At 49.0% G+C, this 19,096-nt stretch overlaps 3 protein-coding genes and 2 pseudogenes across 5 annotated transcripts; 3 read left to right on the top strand and 2 right to left on the bottom strand.

Annotated features, from left to right (window-relative positions):
• The first annotated feature begins 1,218 nt into the window (after positions 1-1,218).
• LOC147257889 (histone H4) lies at positions 1,219-1,738 on the top strand. The gene has a single exon (XM_086212121.1). The coding sequence runs from the start codon at positions 1,375-1,377 to the stop codon at positions 1,684-1,686; it is 312 nt and encodes a 103-aa protein (XP_086068247.1). The 5' UTR covers positions 1,219-1,374; the 3' UTR covers positions 1,687-1,738.
• A 2,550-nt stretch (positions 1,739-4,288) lies between these two features.
• Positions 4,289-5,018, top strand: LOC147257888 (histone H1 pseudogene; annotated as a pseudogene).
• A 735-nt stretch (positions 5,019-5,753) lies between these two features.
• LOC147257887 (histone H2B 1/2-like) lies at positions 5,754-7,435 on the top strand. Its single transcript, XM_086212120.1, has one exon. The coding sequence runs from the start codon at positions 5,892-5,894 to the stop codon at positions 6,264-6,266; it is 375 nt and encodes a 124-aa protein (XP_086068246.1). The 5' UTR covers positions 5,754-5,891; the 3' UTR covers positions 6,267-7,435.
• Positions 7,436-15,025: 7,590 nt separating this feature from the next.
• LOC147257886 (histone H2B 1/2-like) lies at positions 15,026-17,090 on the bottom strand. 3 transcript variants are annotated; one of them, XM_086212113.1, is made up of 2 exons: positions 16,450-17,090; positions 15,026-15,114 (listed from the first exon to the last, which is right to left on the bottom strand). In XM_086212113.1, the coding sequence occupies exons 1-2, from the start codon at positions 16,754-16,756 to the stop codon at positions 15,041-15,043; spliced, it is 381 nt and encodes a 126-aa protein (XP_086068239.1). In that variant the 5' UTR covers positions 16,757-17,090; the 3' UTR covers positions 15,026-15,040. The 3 variants fall into 3 exon arrangements, with proteins under 3 accessions (XP_086068239.1, XP_086068241.1, XP_086068240.1); XM_086212115.1 differs by lacking the exon at positions 15,026-15,114 and adding an exon at positions 15,622-15,816 and having other exon boundaries at positions 16,450-17,085; XM_086212114.1 differs by lacking the exon at positions 15,026-15,114 and having other exon boundaries at positions 15,824-17,080.
• Positions 17,091-17,154: 64 nt separating this feature from the next.
• Positions 17,155-18,380, bottom strand: LOC147257885 (histone H1 pseudogene; annotated as a pseudogene).
• Between the last annotated feature and the right edge of the window lie 716 nt (positions 18,381-19,096).

Raw genomic sequence — 19,096 nt, 5'->3', positions numbered from 1 at the left:
AGCCCCCCCCCCACACTAACACAACGGCTCTTTTCAGAGCCAGACACCTCAAATCTAGAGCTCCACATCCCAACATCGATCCGTCAACCACCTGCTGCATTCCATCCGTGTCTCCTCACTTACTCTCTCTCTAGCTTAGCCAGATGACTCCCATCTCTCCACCTGCTCTCACAGGACCAAAGCCTGGATCCACTACAACCCTCAACACCTCCACACCCTCAAACACACTCACACTCTCACTAAAAACACTCACCTACACCATCAACCTCAAACCACAGTCACACAAGTTACCAACAGTTGCTCCTCTGTCTCATCTCCTCAGCTTCAACAAATTACGCACAAGTGACAAACTCCTTCTTCCTCCACCTCAATCAACCTACACCACCCTTTCTACCGACCAGCTGGGGGAGCTCAGATGTAGCAACTGCTAACTGCAGCCTTCAATCACATTTCACAACCTCACATCACTCCTTCCTCTCCACCTTCAACTCCAGGAGACAAATATTGGGATCAACAACACTTTGTTCAACACCTTTCACCTGAGGATTTCAAGGGATGATCCCTCAAACAAGGTGTCCGGGATGGTGAACGCATTCTCATTATGGGGAAAAAATAGCATGACCCCATAAGAAGAAATGGAAGAACAGCAAACCCTCCGTAGTCTGATTTGAAAAGGAAATGAAAAATTATTCAACATCCCTTCGGGCACCGGGAAGAAAGTCAGTCTGAAGAGGATCGCTGTGAAACCATGTCAGTCTCTGGCTCTTGAATTTACAATCCTGCGCTCTTTTAATGGGCTTAAAACACCTTTTGGTGAAATGTCAACACCTTTTGGTGAAATGTCAACACCTTTTGGTGAAATGTCAACACCTATGATGATTGTACTTTTACTTTATTTAATCGTTCTTATCATTTACGTCGTTGTGATGTTGACAGTATATTCACACGTAGGTGAGCAATGTGTATGTTTCCATATTCGCCTGTGGGTTTTCAACTTGTGGTGCGAATTTCATAAAGAGTTTGTACATTGGCCGGTTTTGCCATTTTACATCCTGATAAACTCGAAGTGTTGAAGCCGCTAAAAATGAGTTGTAGTTCCGGAGGAGGTTTCCTGCATCGTCAATTCAAACGGTCTCTCTTCGACCCTGCAACCCTCCGCCTTCACCGCTCCTACGGAGCCTGAGAAGTGTCAGACAGGAAGAAAATCGGTTCGTCGCCCGTTGACGCCGAGGTGGAGGAGAAAATCCGCGAAACTCCTCCCCCAGTGCTGCGTCATCAGTCCTCTCGCGCGTCCGCCGAGTCTCTATAAAGTGTGACTCTGCGGCTTCAGAGGACAGTTCATTCGAGGCCAAACCTGAAAGAACTACAAACACGATGAGTGGCAGAGGAAAAGGCGGGAAAGGGCTCGGTAAGGGAGGCGCTAAGCGTCACCGTAAAGTTCTCCGTGATAACATCCAGGGGATCACCAAGCCCGCCATCCGTCGTCTGGCTCGCCGTGGCGGAGTGAAGCGAATCTCCGGCCTGATCTACGAGGAGACCCGCGGGGTGCTCAAAGTCTTCCTGGAGAACGTGATCCGGGACGCCGTCACCTACACCGAGCACGCCAAGCGGAAGACCGTCACTGCCATGGACGTGGTTTACGCTCTCAAGAGGCAGGGGCGAACCCTTTACGGCTTCGGAGGTTAAACCTGCTCCTCTCTCGAGGACCCTCAAACCCAACGGCTCTTTTAAGAGCCCCCCACTCCATCTCAACAGCTACGTCCTACCAACGTCATGTTAGTGTTTGTGTGTCTCTGGAACGCTGGCACCTTCTCAAACCACAGCGCCATTACTGAGGACTGAGCATGGCTCCCTGGCTCCCCCAGTGGCAGCACCACCAACTACAACATGGTGGATTTGTGAGCCGCCTCAAATTCATACAAATTCTGTTGCAAGTCTCCGTTTCTCACTGGAGCCTCCGGTTATTACACATCTGGCTTTCCTGCTCCGTAGAATATTAAATTCATTAAAGCAGCTTTCATGTATTGAACTACAAGTTGTCCTCCATCTTCTATACAAACGGTAACTCAGGCTTCGAGGGTGTCTTCTTTTAAGAAGACGCTTCTGGGGAAGAAATCTACTGATGTATGAAGCTTGGTCTTCAAATGGAGGAACTCAAACGCCACACCGTCATGATGTCACTTCCTTGACTCCACTTGCTGGATGCCAGTGTGACACCACGCTCTGAAGTCACAGTCGCTTGAGTAGGCGTGAAATTAATTTCACACAATTTGTGTTTTGTAACCATGGTGACTGAAGTCAAAGTAAATGAAGGTGTGGCGTCCAGACTCACCTCACCAATATGATTATTCTATTCATTTACTGGAAGTTAGAAGATACGACAACCCTGTATTCGTCCCACAGTGGGGAAATTCACTCTGACAGCAGCAGGAAAATTACAGAGCAACAAAGAAACTACAGCAAAAACAAAAACACCCTAATACACTCTCATGTGTGCTGGGCCTCTGGTGGGATCCAGCAGGAAGTTCCTGGGCCTCCACATTTCCTCTGACATGCTGGACCGTGAACCCTTCACACCTGCTGAGGGAGGCCCAACCACCGCTCGTCTCTCTGGAAGCTGAAGCCGACTGGACTCCCCTCTCCTCTCGGCTGCTGGCAAACTGCTGCAGAGCCACGGCTGAAAGCGTCCTGTGTCTCAGGGTGACAGCCGCACGGCTCAGGACAGGAAGGCCCGAGCCCCGCTGCCCCGGTCCAGAAGAGAGCCGGGCCCTCAGCCCTCTGACACTCACAGCGTTTCATAGACGGGGACCTGCACCAAGCTGCACTTTGACATTTTCTCTCCACATGTTCAGTCCAAGGGTGTTTTCTGTTTTTCACAAGCTTTATTTAAATGTCTTATTATTTGTGTGCCTTTGTCTCTGCAAAATATTGTTATATTCTCAAAATGACAACCACTCGTGATTTGACTTAAAACACGATTTATCATTAGAAATATTCCTTGTCAAATGCAGTGAAACAAAAAGATGCACTTTATTTCCTGGTTCTCTTCACCGGGTTGTCAAACAGCCAGTTTGACCTGGCGGTTCTCACCTCCTGGTGTCCAATATTGGCATCGTCATGTGAGGTCGAGAACTTTACTAAATCTCTTGGTGGAATTTCAGCTCACGTCAACAGAGTGACATCAGGTCCTCACACCGCGTCATGGAAGAGCTGATCTCTGCCCTCCGGCGGCTCCTCTTCTTTTGAAGACGAAACGTTCGGGGTCACTTAAGGTGCCAATAAAAAGACTGAAAACTTCCAGGGTTCAACATTTCAATTCTTCCCTTCTGGATTTCTTCGACCCTTTCATGAAAACATCCTGAAGCTTCACTGTTCCAACGCTCCCACGACTCTTGATAACAGGATTGCATCGTGTGACCCAAGGACCTGCAGGCCCAGTGTCTGTTACCCTAAATCTGTTGTTGTGGACGTGTGTCAGGTTTCATCTTTGAATAAATGAAATATAAAAATGAGTTTGGAACAGACAAAAAAAAATCAAATTCACAAGCAAAGTTGCAGGAATGTGGTGACTGAAGACTGAATGTGTTCCTGTTCTTTGGTTCTCCTTCAAAGAGGAGCAACCCAGGTGGTGTTGGGAGTTGAGAACAATGTTGATTCTAGATAATGTTTTATTACATATTTATTATGTCCACATTTGATTTTGTGACACGGAAAGCAGTCGTCATGGTAACGGGAGACATGTTGCCAGCCGCAGCGAGCAGCTCTGATCCAAGTGGAGGTCGGGAGCCTCAGCCAGCGTCGGTGTGTTTGCTGCCCCCACAACAACGTCGTCTCCACACGAAAGGATCCTTCGCACGTCCTGGTTTCCAGTCCGGGTCCCTCCGCAAACATGCGAGTGACCTGAAAAACTGCGTGTGGCGGAGTGGAGAAGTATTTGAAAGCGTTTTAGGAGAGAAATGAGAGACGAAACGCGCCGAGCAGAGCAGATCCCGGTAGTGAGGAGGGGAAGTTTGGGGGCTCCGCGGACCGAACGCGGACAGCATCGGAGCTCCAGCTGACCTCGAGAGGAAGAACCGCGAGTCCGCTACCGGGTCCTCCATCGACACCCCCCAACGTTGCTCCCACACGCGTGTTTTCCTCCTCTATCTCGGAGGAGAAAACACAAGTGGCGCCGCGTTCAGCCTGCACGGAGGAGCCAGCAGAGGGGTTGACTCTCCACGGTTCTCATGTGATGTTTAAGTACCGCCTCCTGCTCCGGAAAACTCATCTGTGTGTTCAGACTTCGGGACGAAGAGAGAAGGACGTTGAACTCAGAGGAAATGGCAGAAGTGGCACCAGCAGCAGCCCCGGTCGCTCCCCCGGCCAAACCAGCCAAAGCAACCAAGAAGAAGGTTTCTAAGCCGAGGACTCCCGGAACCGCCCTGAAAGACCTCCTCCTCACGGCGGTGGCAGCGTCCAAGGAGCGCGGCGGTATTTCTTCCACCGCCCTGAAGAAGAGCCTGAGTTCCGTAGACTACGATGTGGACAGGAACAACTCTCGCATTAACGCTACCATCAAGAAGCTGGTGGCGGAGGGAACCCTGGTCCAGGTCAGAGGCACCGGAGCCTCCGGATCCTTCAAGATGAGCAAAAAGGTCGACAGCAAGCCCAAGAAGAGCGCTGCTAAAACGGCTGTCAAAACTCAGAAAGCTGTCATTAAGAAATCCGCTGGAGCCAAGAAGACCAAGACACCTGCAGCCAAGAAACCTGGAGTCAAAAAACCTGCAGTCAAGAAACTTGCAGCTAAGAAGGCGGCTGACGTCAAGAAGTCCCCGAAGAAGACCCGGGCACCTGCAGCCAAGAAACCTTCGAGGAGCCCGAAGAAGGCTGTCAAGAAAGCCAAGCCCGTTAAAACCCCCAAGAAGGCGGCGAAGAGGTCTCAGCCAGCCAAGAAATCTCCCGCCAAGAAGGCCGTCAAGTCCAAGGCCAAGAAGTCAGCACCCAAGAAGAAGTGAGCGACGCTCACCAACCACAAAAGGCTCTTTTCAGAGCCGCCCACATCCCGAGAGCACCTCCGCTAGGCAGCCCTCACACGATGAGTCCTCACGCACACACACACGTCCCAACCCGCTGCCCCGTCAACTCAGCACCACTCACTCACCGACCAGCGGCTTCAGGCTGCAGCGCTCACCACCGAGCCGAACCTCCCGACCCTTCACATTCCGCAAAAGCTCACAAGGCCCTTTGTCTACACAAAGTCCGAAAACCACACAAGCACATTACAACGCTTTTATATACAGAACTTTTGCTACAATATACAATCATATTCCAATCACAATTTCAACAACTGCCAGCTCAAGCAGCGACCAGTCTGTCTCACTCCTCCAGCTCATTGAGTGGCACACGGACCACTCCTCCTTTGCATTCATTCCAAGGACGCCTCTCACGACCCCAGTCCTCCTGTGCTCACCTCCGTCTTTCCTTCACTAGCGCTTCACTTCTCAACTACTCAGCCTGGCACAGCCTCTGAGCTCCGCAGGACCAACAACTTCAACTTCCTGTCCACACCTCACTTTGCTGCTGCTTCACCTCCGACCACCAACAACCACAAATCTCACCTTCAGCGTTTTGGACGCTTTTATTGCTCAACTGTCATCAGTTCATTCTGCACCACAGGAACTGACCTTTTGATTGATTGATTGATTGAATGAATGAAAGAACACGGGCGCTCACACATCGCTCGTAGAAAAGAGGAAATGGAGACGTGCAGATATGCCTGACGTCACTTTTCAAACTCAGTAGCTCAGCCAATCACACACAGGCGACCGCGCTCTTGGATTTGCATGCCGCCCGTATAACTGCAGCCTCCCTCCCCACTGCTCTTCACTCTGTCTTAGACAACCAGCAGCAACATGCCTGAGCCTTCCAAACCCGCCCCGAAGAAGGGCTCCAAGAAAGCCGTCAACAAGACCGCCGGCAAGGGGAACAAGAAGAGAAGGACCAAGAGGAAGGAGAGCTACGCCATCTACGTGTACAAGGTGCTGAAGCAGGTCCACCCCGACACCGGGATCTCCTCCAAGGCCATGAGCATCATGAACTCCTTCGTCAACGATATCTTCGAGCGCATCGCCTCCGAGGCGTCCCGCCTGGCGCACTACAACAAGCGCTCCACCATCACCTCCAGGGAGATTCAGACCGCCGTCAGGCTCCTGCTTCCCGGTGAGCTCGCCAAGCACGCCGTCTCGGAGGGCACAAAGGCCGTCACCAAGTACACCAGCTCCAAGTAACCCGCCTGCTCCTCCCCCCCTAAACCTAACGGCTCTTTTAAGAGCCACGCACTTCTTTCGCCCAGAGAGCTGCTCGGTCCTGGCGTTACCACAACAAACGCGTGTGTGTGTACAATATACTCATGTGTTAAAGTGCCGTTTTAATTTCAACGCTGCATTTTCGCAGCAGTATTGAAGAATGTGGAAGCAAGTTTTTCTCGGTCACCAGAGGTCGCTGTTGAGCAGCATCGCCACATGCCATGCTGCCGAAGGCCTCGACTGTCTGCTGCTGAGTGTCTCAGGCCCCCTACTGTGAATCACGGTTTTCGCCATTGATGCTTGCAGGCCGCAGCGCCGACAAAGCTGCTTACCGTGGACCTGGAAACCTCCTTTTATTCTAAACACATCAAATGGGGCTCTGTGTCTACAGTGCAGATAAATGTCTTGTGTACTTGAACATTAAAAAAATCTGGTGAATGTTTGAGTAGAATTCTCAATCCATGTTAAATTAGATCAGTGTGGTGCGTCTTCACGCTTGCTCCCACGCGATGTTCGATTGCAGCTCTTCTTTCATTGCCTCTGAGGTTTTGCTCTCAACCAAACCCAGGTTCTGTACAGTCACATGTGATCAGGTTTTTGATCTTCAACTCAATAGTTGAAAACATTACTTGAGTTCAGTAAATTGTTGTTTCATTGTATTTTCGATGGCGTGACCTTGCTAGTGAACATTCACTGTCATGTGAGCGGAACACCGAACACAACAGTCCATGATTCTGCTGAGGCTGAGCGGAAGTTGTTCGCAAAACCTGTAACAAACCATTTTCCTTGTTGAGTTTTAAAAAAAAAGTCAATTCAGAGATTTTCTTTTTTATGAATATTTCAAAACATACAATAACATCCTTTTGTACCGTCCTGCCGGAGCCAAACTATCCAGGAGGTGTGAGATGTTCGATGCTGGGGGACAGAACCAGGAGAAGCATCTTTTTATTAATGCAATCAAATGCTCAGTACTTCAGTAAACGTGTCGCCCATCAAATGAGATCCGCTTCCAGTGACCCAGAGGTCACCGCACCAACACAACAGAAGATTGAGTGTATCATCTATTGTATCACCATCACCTGATGAGACGCTGCCGCCTCTCCAGTTCCAATTCTCCAAACCAGTAACACTGAACATGAAGGTCAGTTCCCCTCGTGTAGAATGGAAATACTCCAATTCATCAATACAAGTTTTTTAGTGATTGATGGAGCAGAAGTGGCAGCAAACTTCTATCCACATTCACACGACAGCTGCAGATTTCCAGGAGATATTAAAAGGATCTGTGTCAAAACATTTCGTTTTACCGAGAAACCCGTGCGGATTCTTAACTCGGCATGCAGCAGGAAGGTTACGCGTCCCGGTCGGCCTGAGCTCAACTGAACTCTTCAACACAGGAGTACTGGCGTCATTACTCAGGTGGGCACATCCCAAACCTGCTGTGCAGGAAGTGCAGATTGTGAGTAAAGAGGGACTGTAACTGACTGAGATGTATTGTACATAGAGTACATGCAGTTATTAAAATGATAAAAAAAGGTGATATCGATAAAGGTAATGTTTGGTTAAAACTTAATTGTTTTTTTTATGGAAGGGTTGATTTGATTTGAGATGGAACAGGTCACATGACCGGAGTTGAGGGTAAAGGGCACCATTGAAGGTCTTCTCCATGGGTAACACAACAGGGAGGCAGAGACAAAGACATTCAGAACAACTTGACGCACTTCTACAAGGTTGAAGAGGCGCACACGGTGATGCATTTGTTTTGTCCTTTATTTGTGTGTAACCTTTGTTAATGAGCAGTTTTTATGGACAATGTGAGTCATTTCATTGGAGTTCATCTCGTTTAGTGTGCTGAAGGGTTTGGGTCTGTTTATCGCCGGACATTTGCTTGACGGACTTTAAAAGACGGAGAGATGTCCGATGTTTTATACACGTTTGTGTTTTATTTTCTTGTGGTTTGATGAAGAAGAGAGAGACACGCGCTCAAAAGACATCTGTACGATGCGTGGCCGTTATTTCATTGAACCGGTGTAGCGACGGTGAAAACGTGCCGCCAACGTGGCCGATAAAAGAAGAAGAACCTGCGAGTGTCCGGGAGAGGAGAAGAGGACGCGTCTGTCAGAGCAGCGGGCGGCCAGAGACGACGTCGCTAGAGAGGCCTTTCAGTCCACGGGAGCAGAGGGGAGTGTCGGCTCCAGACACCTCCAGCTTGAGAACACCGCGACCTCGCCAGCAGAGGGCGTCGTTTACCAGTGTGGGCCGCACGGCTCTCCAGATATCCGATGGCAGATCAAGAAGAAAAATCAGAAAGTGGGGAATGTGCTGAACAAATTGAGTGCCTTCAAGTGCAGTTGACTCCGTTAAGGGAACAATTGAAAGCACAAACTGATGAGATTGAAAAGGAGAGATTAGAGTCACTCATAGGTGCTGACATAGAAATACACCAAATAGCACCTGCTTCAGAGAGAGTGGACATCAGGAAATCCTAACGGGAGAAGAAAAATTAAGCCCAAAAATGCTGGAACTGAAGCAACAAGAGGCTTCTCAGAGGGACAGTAAGTTCATCAGGTCATATGGAAGGTGGAAAGAACAAGTTAAAGCTGCACGTACCAAACTTAAGAGTGAATGCTCCGACAAAGACTTATGCGACACGATGGAGGATGTTGAAGGTCAGGAGACCCAAGTCAAAGATGCTCATGAAAATATACGATCTCAATCAACAGGAAGATTGATTCCTGCTCAGCAGCAACCAAAGACTTGATGGGGCTAATGAGAGTGCGAATGAGTGAAGTGGGGCTCGAGGAATTTGATGCTAAGGCAGAAAATGCGAGACTTCATGTGGTGCTTGACAGAGAGTATGCCCAGTCAATATTCGGGAGTACAGTCACCAAATCCACTGTTCGCAGCTGTCACTCAAATTGCCCGTCAGAACAGCAAAGCGTCATAGCAAAAAGAGCAGAGTGCACTGCACAGTTAGCTGCAAAAAAGGCTGAAATGAGGATGGAGGAGGCAATCGCAGCACAAAAGCAAGAACTTAAAAGGCTGGAAAGTCAGAGAGATCTTGAAGCGACAGCTGCTAAGCTCAAGGCCTCCTCTGAAGCGGACTCAAGCCAGGCTCAAATAAAGAACAAACATGTAAGATCAGTAACAATGAACAAACACACCACACCAATAAGGAAGCGTCGTTAGCACAAGCCCTGCACGACACGATGGCTCTCACCAGACTCCCTGCACCTGAGCCCCCAGTCTTCTCAGGAGACCCACTTAGAGTGGAGCACAAGTTTCAGGGCATTGATAGAACGGCGATGCACCAATCCAGCTGACAGGTTACTCTACCTGCAAAAATGCATCACTGGTGAGGCACTGATTGGAAGGAAGCTTTTACAGAAAGGATGATCAAGCCTACGATCAGGCATGGGAGGCGTTCGATGTGGCCGTCCATTTGTAATCCAGCGTGCATTTAGAGAAAAACTGAATAACTGGCCAAAAATTGGCTCAAGGGAGTCTAGCAAACTGAGACAATTCAGTGATTTTTTTTTTGACAGCCTGCAGCAATGCCATGCCACACATCGAAGGGCTTCAAGTGTTAAATGACGGTGAAGAAAATCAAAAGATGCTCCAAAAGCTGCCTGATTGGCTGCAATCGTCATGTCACGAAGCACTTGAGACAGACAGAGGAATATCCCAGTTTCAAGGAGTTTACTGATTTTATGGCACAAGGAGCAGAAATTGCATGCAATCCTGTAACTTCCTTTCAAGCCTTGAAGTTTACAGAAGAAAAGCCTCCCAGAGAAATCAAGCGCTCAAAGGCTAATGCATTCGCCACTGATGTGGAAACATCAGACATGTCAAGCACAGTGCTGTGGAGAACAGCTCAAAAGACTCAGATGGAGCCAACAAAGAAGTCAGTTCATTTTCATCTTCAAACCCAGTCACCTGCATGTTCTGTGGAGAAAGCCACTACATCCAAAAATGCCAGAGGTTTGCTCATAAACCTGTGGAGGACAAGAAAAGGTTCATATTTGACGATAACCTGTGCTTTGGCTGTCTTAGGAGAGGACTGCAGGAACAAAGCTAGAAACGTCATCCAGCACCACTTCATGACGAATGTCCTTTTGTCACTGCAGACACATCTTCTCATGCTCTGCAAGCGGAAGAAAACACGTCTTCCCGTTCTTGCTGTGTAGACAGAGGTGATGGTGGGAGCACATCCATGATTGTGCCTGTATGGATTTCTTCAGCCACCACCCCTGAAGCAGACATCCCAGTGTACGCTCTATTGGATACACAGAGCAGCAAGGAGACCAAGAGTTATGTAAGAATATGGGGGGCAGGTACAGACCTAGTCAAGTTGAAGCTTACCACTATGATGGGAAAAGATTCCATTGTTCAGAGTGAAGGAGTTCGTGGGCTTAGAGTTCGAGGGTTTTTTCCTCACGAAGCTTTATCAACTTGCCACCTGCCTACACCAGAGATTTCATCCCACTTGAAAGTTCACATATTCCTACACCTGAAACTGCCAAAAGTTGGAAACATCTAGAAGGACTAGCACAGGAAATACCAAAGCTGATGGATTGTGAGGTCGGACTCCTTATAGGCTATGACTGCTCCAGGGCCTTGGCGCCACGACTAGTTATCACAGGAGGTGATGACGAGCCATATGCCCTGAAGACTGGCCTGGGTTGGAGTATTGTAGGCAGCTCACCACAGGTCGCAAAGTCAACAGAAGTGACAGGTCTGTGCCATCGTGTGTCTGTCAAGGAACTCCCACCATTGACACCAGCCACTGTCATCAGAGCCCTTGAATCTGACTTCAAAGATACAAACCCTGGGGGGGAAAAGCATATCACAAGATGACATAGAATTCACACCGTTACTGAATGAAAGAATACACCAGAACTCAGATGGCCACTTGGAAATGCCCCTCCCCTTTAAGACACGCCCACATCTGCCAGAGAATAACAGTGTTGGGACGAACGCGTTATTAGTTAATGCCAAAAAAGTAACTTTGGCAGTAACTAATAATCAAACGCATTATTTTTAAAATTCAGTAACTCAGTTATAGTTACTACTTTCTTAGTTTATTTTAAGTTATTTTACTATCTCGGCTGAGCCACTGTGTTTACTTCCTGTGTCGGGGAGGGGGGGGGGCCCTGGGGGAAGTGCAAGAGACAGGAGGAGAGTGAGCTGCGCTGTGGGGGCGTGTTTGTTTATAACAGCAAGAACGTGCAAGACATCATGGCGGAACCTAGGGCGAGTTTCTTCACGTGGAAGTACGCTCACTACTTCTCCTTCGCTGAGCAGAAGGAGAACAATGTTTATGTTAAATGCAACTTGTGTCTCGGAAGTAAGACCCTCTCTGGGGCCGCAAACAGCAGCTCTAATCTATGAAAGCATCCAGGCACGCAGCGGCGACGAAACTTGTTGCTAAAGCTAGCGGGTCAGGGACCGACACAGATGTCACCTCACCTCGTGCACCGAAGCAACAGTGCCTGAATTGTTCTGTTCAACGAGGGAGTGCTGCTGCTAGCCAGGCTAAAGTTAATCAATCAATCACTTTGAAACATCTAAATGTTTGTATAAATATCGACCATATTGTTTAGCGGAGTTCAGTTCAGTGATGGAAATGCATGTCAAGTAGTACAGCGCTTACAATGTTGACAGTTCCGAACTTTTTTTTTGTAACTAAATAGTGACTTTTCATAGTAATGCTTTACTTTTTGGTTTTAATAACAGAGTTAGTAACTGAGTTACTTTTGAATTGCAGTAACTATAACTGATTACTGTTTTTCAGTAACTAGCACAACACTGGAGAATAAGCGGCTGGCTCTGGTGAGGCTGAAGCACCTGAAAGGGAAACTTGACAAAAATCCCAAATTCAAGGATGACCATGTTAAATTTATGGATGGCATCTTCAGAGAAGGTGACGCAGAAAGAGCTGAATTCCAACCCAGGTCAGAAAATGTTTGGTATGTCCCTCACCAAGGGGTCTATCACCCTAGGAAGCCAGAAAAAAATCAGGGTAGTGTTTGACTGTTCGGCCAAGAATGGCGGCACAGCGTTAAATGATCACCTACTATCGGGACCTGGTCTCACAAATGGGCTGACAGGAGTCCTCCGCAGATTCCGTAAACACCCAATTGCAGTCATCTGTGATGTAGAGAAAAGGTTCCACAGGTTCCATGTAAGCCCAGAGGACAGAGATTACGTACGGTTCCTGTGGTGGAAAAATGGTGATACAAATTCTGAGGCGACCGAGTATCGCATGAAGGTCCATCTCTTTGGAGCAGCGTCCTCCCCTGGCTGCGCGAATTATGGATTGAAGTATCTGGCAAACCAAACTGAGAAAGAGTGTCCCTCTGCAGCCAACTCCATCAGGAAAAACTTCTATGTTGATGATGGCCTCGTCAGTGTAGAATCTGTGGACATAGCTATCCAACTTGTGAGAGAAGCACAAAATGTGTGTGAAAGGCGGAGATTGCGCCTCCACAAGTTTATCTCCAACAGCAGAGAAGTCCTAGAGTCAATTCTGGACAGTGAACGAGCTCGTGGCGTTCAGGATGTGGATCTCAATTATGAGGAACTCCCAGTTCAGTGTTAGGAGTGAAGTGGAATGCGAACAGTGACACCTTCTCCTTCAAAGTCACCCTGGATGAGAAACCAGCAACACGGCGTGGAATCCTTTCAACTGTGGCATCTGTGTTTGACCCACTAGGTTTCCTGGCTCCCTTCCTCCTATTGAAAAAGAAAATACTACAGGAAATGTGCCAAAGGGGCATTGGATGGGACGAGTCACTGCCCACAGAATTAAAGCCCCGATGGGAGAGCTGGCTGAAAGATCTAGAGAATCTACAAAATCTCCAGATTCCAAGGGGCTTTGCTCCAAAACACACGGGGAAGGTCCAGAGAATTGAACTGCACCATTTCTCGGATGCAAGTAGCCAACGGTACGGTCAGCGCTCATATATCCGAGTGGTGAGCGAGGACAAAGTGCAGTCTTCTTTAGTGATGGGTAAGGGTTGCACCTACAAGAGTTGTAACCATACCAAGGCTGGAGTTTACAGCTGCAGTGGTCTCCTCAGCAGTCAGCAGGATGTTAAAAGAGGAGCTGGAGCTCAACATTGACCAAGAGTATTTTTGGACAGATTCTCAGGTAGTCTTGGGCTACATGAACAACGAAGCTCGTAGGTTTCATGTGTTGGTCGCCAATCGCGTCCAAATGAATCGGAGAAACAACTGACCCTGCACAGTGGTGCTACATTGACACTGATAAAAATCGGGCAGATCACGCTTCCAGAGGTCTCAGGGTGGCCGAGTTGATTAGTTCCAATTGGCTCACTAGACCTAAGTTTCTGTCAGAAAGAGAGATTGTCACACCAAAAATGGCGACAGAGCTTCTGGTGGGCGATCCTGAAGTCATAATGATACAAGTACTACAAACAAAAATAGTACAAGAGGACAAGGACAGTTTTTTGGAGACTTAAACGGTTCTCAAAATGGCATACAGCATTAAATGTTGTTGCTCGGATCAAGCAACGAGCAAAAAAGGCCAAAACAGTCGAACCCTTAAATGTCGAAGACCGAAGAAAAGCCAGTCTGGTGCTGGTGAAATTAGCACAAAGGGATGCCTTCAAGGAAGAAATGCAAATAGTGAGTCAGGGCAAGTTGCCACACAGTCATCAGCTGTTCCAACTTGACCCAACATTGCAAGATGGTGTTCTCAGGGTGGGAGGGAGAATAAAGAAAGCTTCCTTACCTCTTGACATCAAGCATCCAGTAATCCTACCTAGAGATGGAGTAGTTACACGGCTGATCTTGGATCATCGCCATGAAAAAACTCAGCATCAGGGGAGAGGACTAACCCTGAATGAACTAAGAGCAAAAGGTTACTGGGTTGTCGGAGGCAGCAAAGCAGTGGCAAACCACATTAGACAGTGTGTTACATGTAGGAGACCAACAGAAACGCAGAAGATGGCAGATCTGCCAGCTGACCGTGTCAATCCATCACCACCATTCTCACACTGTGGGATGGATCGCTTTGGTCCATTTTCCACAGAGCAAGGTCGGAAAGAGCGTAAGAGAGATGGTCTCATATTCACCTGTCTTTCCTCAAGGGCAATTCACATCGACATATTAGAAGATGTGACAACTGATGCCTTCTTGAATGCCTTGCGATGTTTTGTAGCTATCCGTGGAGCTGTAAGACAAATCAGATCGGATCAAGGGACAAATTTTGTCGGGGCAAAAAAATGAACCAAACAAGGCCTTGAAAGTGGCGGACAAAGACAGATTGACTGCCTACCTGGCAGAAAAACAATGCGACTTCGCGATGAACGTACCTGATGCCAGTCACGTGGGAGGTATTTGGGAATGGCAGATCAGGACAGTTAGGAGCGTCCTAAGCTGGGTCCTCTCAAGGAGCGCTGGAAGATTAGATGATGCTTCCTTGAGAACATTTTTCAATGAAGCCATGTCCATTGTAAATAGCCGCCCACTCACTACCAACAGCATCAACGATCCCAAAGGCCTAGAGCCACTTCCTCCGAACTATTTACTCACCATGAAAACCTCTGTTCCGCTGCCCCCTCCAGGGAAATTTGTGGCAGAAGATCTGTATGCCAGGAAAAGGTGGCGCAGAGTACAATGTCTGACGGAGCAATTCTGGAGTAGATGGAGGAAGGAGCACTCGGCAAACATCACCCTCAGGCAGCTCTGGCACTCGTCAAGACGAAATGTGAAGATTGGAGATATCGTCATTGTCATGGAGGAAGGGATTCCCCGCTAAGAGTGGAAACTTGGAAGAGTGCTTGATGTTTGTGAAGATGATGATGGACTGGTGCGATAATACACAATACAAATGGGGAATAGAAAGTCAGGGAAAAGACTCATTCCATCCATTCTTGAACGTCCCATTCATAAATTAGTTGTCCATTAGAAGTCTATTATTTAGCTCTGGAAATTACTAGATTTATTCGAAAAGGGAAAAAGCTTGTCATAAATCATTGTACTTTGGTGGGACTGTAACTGACTGAGAGACAGGTTTCATTCAGAGATGTATTGTACATATTGAGTACATGCAGTTATTAAAATGATAAAAAAATGTAATAAATACGTTCAAAAAAGGTGATATCGATAAAGGTAATGTTTGGTTAAAACTGAATTGTTTTTTTTATGGAAGGGTTGATTTGATTTGAGATGGAACAGGTCACATGACCGGAGTTGAGGGTAAAGGGCATGACTGTGGCACTGAGGGTCTTCGCCATGGGTAACACAACAGGGAGGCAGAGACAAAGACATTCAGAACAACTTGACGCGCTTCTACAAGGTTGAAGAGGCGCACACGGTGATGCATTTGTTTTGTCCTTTATTTGTGTGTAACCTTTGTTAATGAGCAGTTTTTATTTTAAGACATCTGCAGGATGCATGGCCATTATTTCATTGAACCGGTGCAGCTACGACAGTCTGAGCATGCAGGCGTGTCCCTTGGACGCGGTTGTTTGCTGTGTCTTCGGTCACTGTCGAGTGGATGATTAACCTTTCAACAACAAACGAATGAACTTAACACAAACAGGCGGGTTCAACTGCTCTCTAGGATGAGGATTGATGTTTGAAAAATCCACGAAAGCCGTCTGCGTGACGCGCCATGCACTACTGAACGTGCCGAGGGTGACGAACATGACGCAATTACAAGACGTCACAACGGCACGGAAACAAAGAGGCCATGGGACTCTCATTTATAAAGGCGGGTACTTCTGAGTGGCGGTTACTGACGGAAGAGGCGCGTTGCCTCACGGCTCGTGGTGCGGCTGTGACTGCACGGACCCCCCGGGGGTTCGCTTGGAGCTGAGAGCGACCCCAACCTTCTGTGAATAACTGCTCAACAGCAGCATCTAGTGGCGGAGATTACATGTTGCAGTTCCTTCTGCATCCTTCAATAACGCAGGTTGCAGAAATGACGCTTATAACACTGCACATGAACAGTACATTGCACACGCACACACGCGCTTGTTGTTGTACCGCAGGACCGAGCAGCTCTCTGGGCGAAAGAAGTGCGTGGCTCTTAAAAGAGCCGTTAGGTTTAGGGGGGAGGAGCAGGCGGGTTACTTGGAGCTGGTGTACTTGGTGACGGCCTTTGTGCCCTCCGAGACGGCGTGCTTGGCAAGCTCACCGGGAAGCAGGAGCCTGACGGCGGTCTGAATCTCCCTGGAGGTGATGGTAGAGCGCTTGTTGTAGTGCGCCAGGCGGGACGCCTCGGAGGCGATGCGCTCGAAGATGTCGTTGACGAAGGAGTTCATGATGCTCATGGCCTTGGAGGAGATCCCGGTGTCGGGGTGGACCTGCTTCAGCACCTTGTACACGTAGATGGCGTAGCTCTCCTTCCTCTTGGTCCTTCTCTTCTTGTTCCCCTTGCCGGCGGTCTTGTTGACGGCTTTCTTGGAGCCCTTCTTCGGGGCGGGTTTGGAAGGCTCAGGCATGTTGCTGTTGGTTGTCTAGGACAGAGTGAAGAGCAGTGGGGAGGGAGGCTGCACTTATACGGGCGGCATGCAAATCCAAGAGCGCGGTCGCCTGTGTGTGATTGGCTGAGCTACTGAGTTTGAAAAGTGACGTCAGGCATATCTGCACGTCTCCATTTCCTCTTTTCTACAAGCGATGTGTGAGCGCCCGTGTTCTTTCATTCAATCAATCAATCAATCAATCAATCAATCAATCAATCAAAAGGTCAGTTCCTGTGGTGCAGAATGAACTGATGACAGTTGAGCAATAAAAGCGTCCAAAACGCTGAAGGTGAGATTTGTGGTTGTTGGTGGTCGGAGGTGAAGCAGCAGCAAAGTGAGGTGTGGACAGGAAGTTGAAGTCGTTGGTCCTGCGGAGCTCAGAGGCTGTGCCAGGCTGAGTAGTTGAGAAGTGAAGCGCTAGTGAAGGAAAGACGGAGGTGAGCACAGGAGGACTGGGGTCGTGAGAGGCGTCCTTGGAATGAATGCAAAGGAGGAGTGGTCCGTGTGCCACTCAATGAGCTGGAGGAGTGAGACAGACTGGTCGCTGCTTGAGCTGGCAGTTGTTGAAATTGTGATTGGAATATGATTGTATATTGTAGCAAAAGTTCTGTATATAAAAGCGTTGTAATGTGCTTGTGTGGTTTTCGGACTTTGTGTAGACAAAGGGCCTTGTGAGCTTTTGCGGAATGTGAAGGGTCGGGAGGCTCGGCTCGGTGGTGAGCGCTGCAGCCTGAAGCCGCTGGTCGGTGAGTGAGTGGTGCTGAGTTGACGGGGCAGCGGGTTGGGACGTGTGTGTGTGCGTGAGGACTCATCGTGTGAGGGCTGCCTAGCGGAGGTGCTCTCGGGATGTGGGCGGCTCTGAAAAGAGCCTTTTGTGGTTGGTGAGCGTCGCTCACTTCTTCTTGGGTGCTGACTTCTTGGCCTTGGACTTGACGGCCTTCTTGGCGGGAGATTTCTTGGCTGGCTGAGACCTCTTCGCCGCCTTCTTGGGGGTTTTAGCGGGCTTGGCTTTCTTGACAGCCTTCTTCGGGCTCCTCGAAGGTTTCTTGGCTGCAGGTGCCCGGGTCTTCTTCGGGGACTTCTTGACGTCAGCCGCCTTCTTAGCTGCAAGTTTCTTGGCTGCAGGTTTTTTGACTCCAGGTTTCTTGGCTGCAGGTGTCTTGGTCTTCTTGGCTCCAGCGGATTTCTTAATGACAGCTTTCTGAGTTTTGACAGCCGTTTTAGCAGCGCCCTTCTTGGGCTTGCTGTCGACCTTTTTGCTCATCTTGAAGGATCCGGAGGCTCCGGTGCCTCTGACCTGGACCAGAGTTCCATCCGCCACCAGCTTCTTGATGGTGGATTTTATGCGAGAGTTGTTCCTGTCCACATCGTAGTCTACGGAACTCAGGTTCTTCTTTAAGGCGGCTAAAGAAATACCGCCGCGCTCCTTGGACGCTGCCACCGCCGTGAGGAGGAGGTCTTTCAGGGCGGTTCCGGGAGTCCTCGGCTTAGAGACCTTCTTCTTGTTTGCTTTGGCTGGTTTGGCCGGGGGAGCGACCGGGGCTGCTGCTGGTGCCACTTCTGCCATTTCCTCTGCTGAGTTCAACGTCCTTCTCTCTTCGTCCCGAAGTCTGAACACACAGATGAGTTTTCCGGAGCAGGAGGCGGTACTTAAACATCACATGAGAACCGTGGAGAGTCAACCCCTCTGCTGGCTCCTCCGTGCAGGCTGAACGCGGCGCCACTTGTGTTTTCTCCTCCGAGATAGAGGAGGAAAACACGCGTGTGGGAGCAACGTTGGGGGGTGTCGATGGAGGACCCGGTAGCGGACTCGCGGTTCTTCCTCCCGAGGTCAGCTGGAGCTCCGATGCTGTCCGCGTTCGGTCCGCGGAGCCCCCAAACTTCCCCTCCTCACTACCGGGATCTGCTCTGCTCGGCGCGTTTCGTCTCTCATTTCTCTCCTAAAACGCTTTCAAATACTTCTCCACTCCGCCACACGCAGTTTTCCAGGTCACTCGCATGTTTGCGGAGGGACCCGGACTGGAAACCAGGACGTGCGAAGGATCCTTTCGTGTGGAGACGACGTTGTTGTGGGGGCAGCAAACACACCGACGCTGGCTGAGGCTCCCGACCTCCACTTGGATCAGAGCTGCTCGCTGCGGCTGGCAACATGTCTCCCGTTACCATGACGACTGCTTTCCGTGTCACAAAATCAAATGTGGACATAATAAATATGTAATAAAACATTATCTAGAATCAACATTGTTCTCAACTCCCAACACCACCTGGGTTGCTCCCCTTTGAAGGAGAACCAAAGAACAGGAACACATTCAGTCTTCA

Source organism: Aulostomus chinensis, chromosome 8, assembly GCF_037954235.1.
Source record: "Aulostomus chinensis isolate RoL2024-O1b breed Wild chromosome 8, RoL_Achi_v1.0, whole genome shotgun sequence".
Lineage (NCBI taxonomy): Eukaryota > Metazoa > Chordata > Actinopteri > Syngnathiformes > Aulostomidae > Aulostomus > Aulostomus chinensis.
The sequence above is the reverse complement of the archived record's forward strand: the minus strand, read 5'-3'. Positions and strand labels throughout refer to the sequence as shown.

Bases quoted from the DNA above. Each gene is read 5' to 3' on its own strand.
- LOC147257889 (XM_086212121.1), top strand. From the start codon at position 1,375: ATGAGTGGCAGAGGAAAAGGCGGGAAAGGGCTCGGTAAGGGAGGCGCT.
- LOC147257886 (XM_086212113.1), bottom strand. From the start codon at position 16,756: ATGCCTGAGCCTTCCAAACCCGCCCCGAAGAAGGGCTCCAAGAAAGCC. The intron at 15,115-16,449 runs GTGAGCTTGCCA...TTATCGCACCAG, and splicing joins CGTCAGGCTCCTGCTTCCCG to TCCATCATCATCTTCACAAA.
- LOC147257887 (XM_086212120.1), top strand. From the start codon at position 5,892: ATGCCTGAGCCTTCCAAACCCGCCCCGAAGAAGGGCTCCAAGAAAGCC.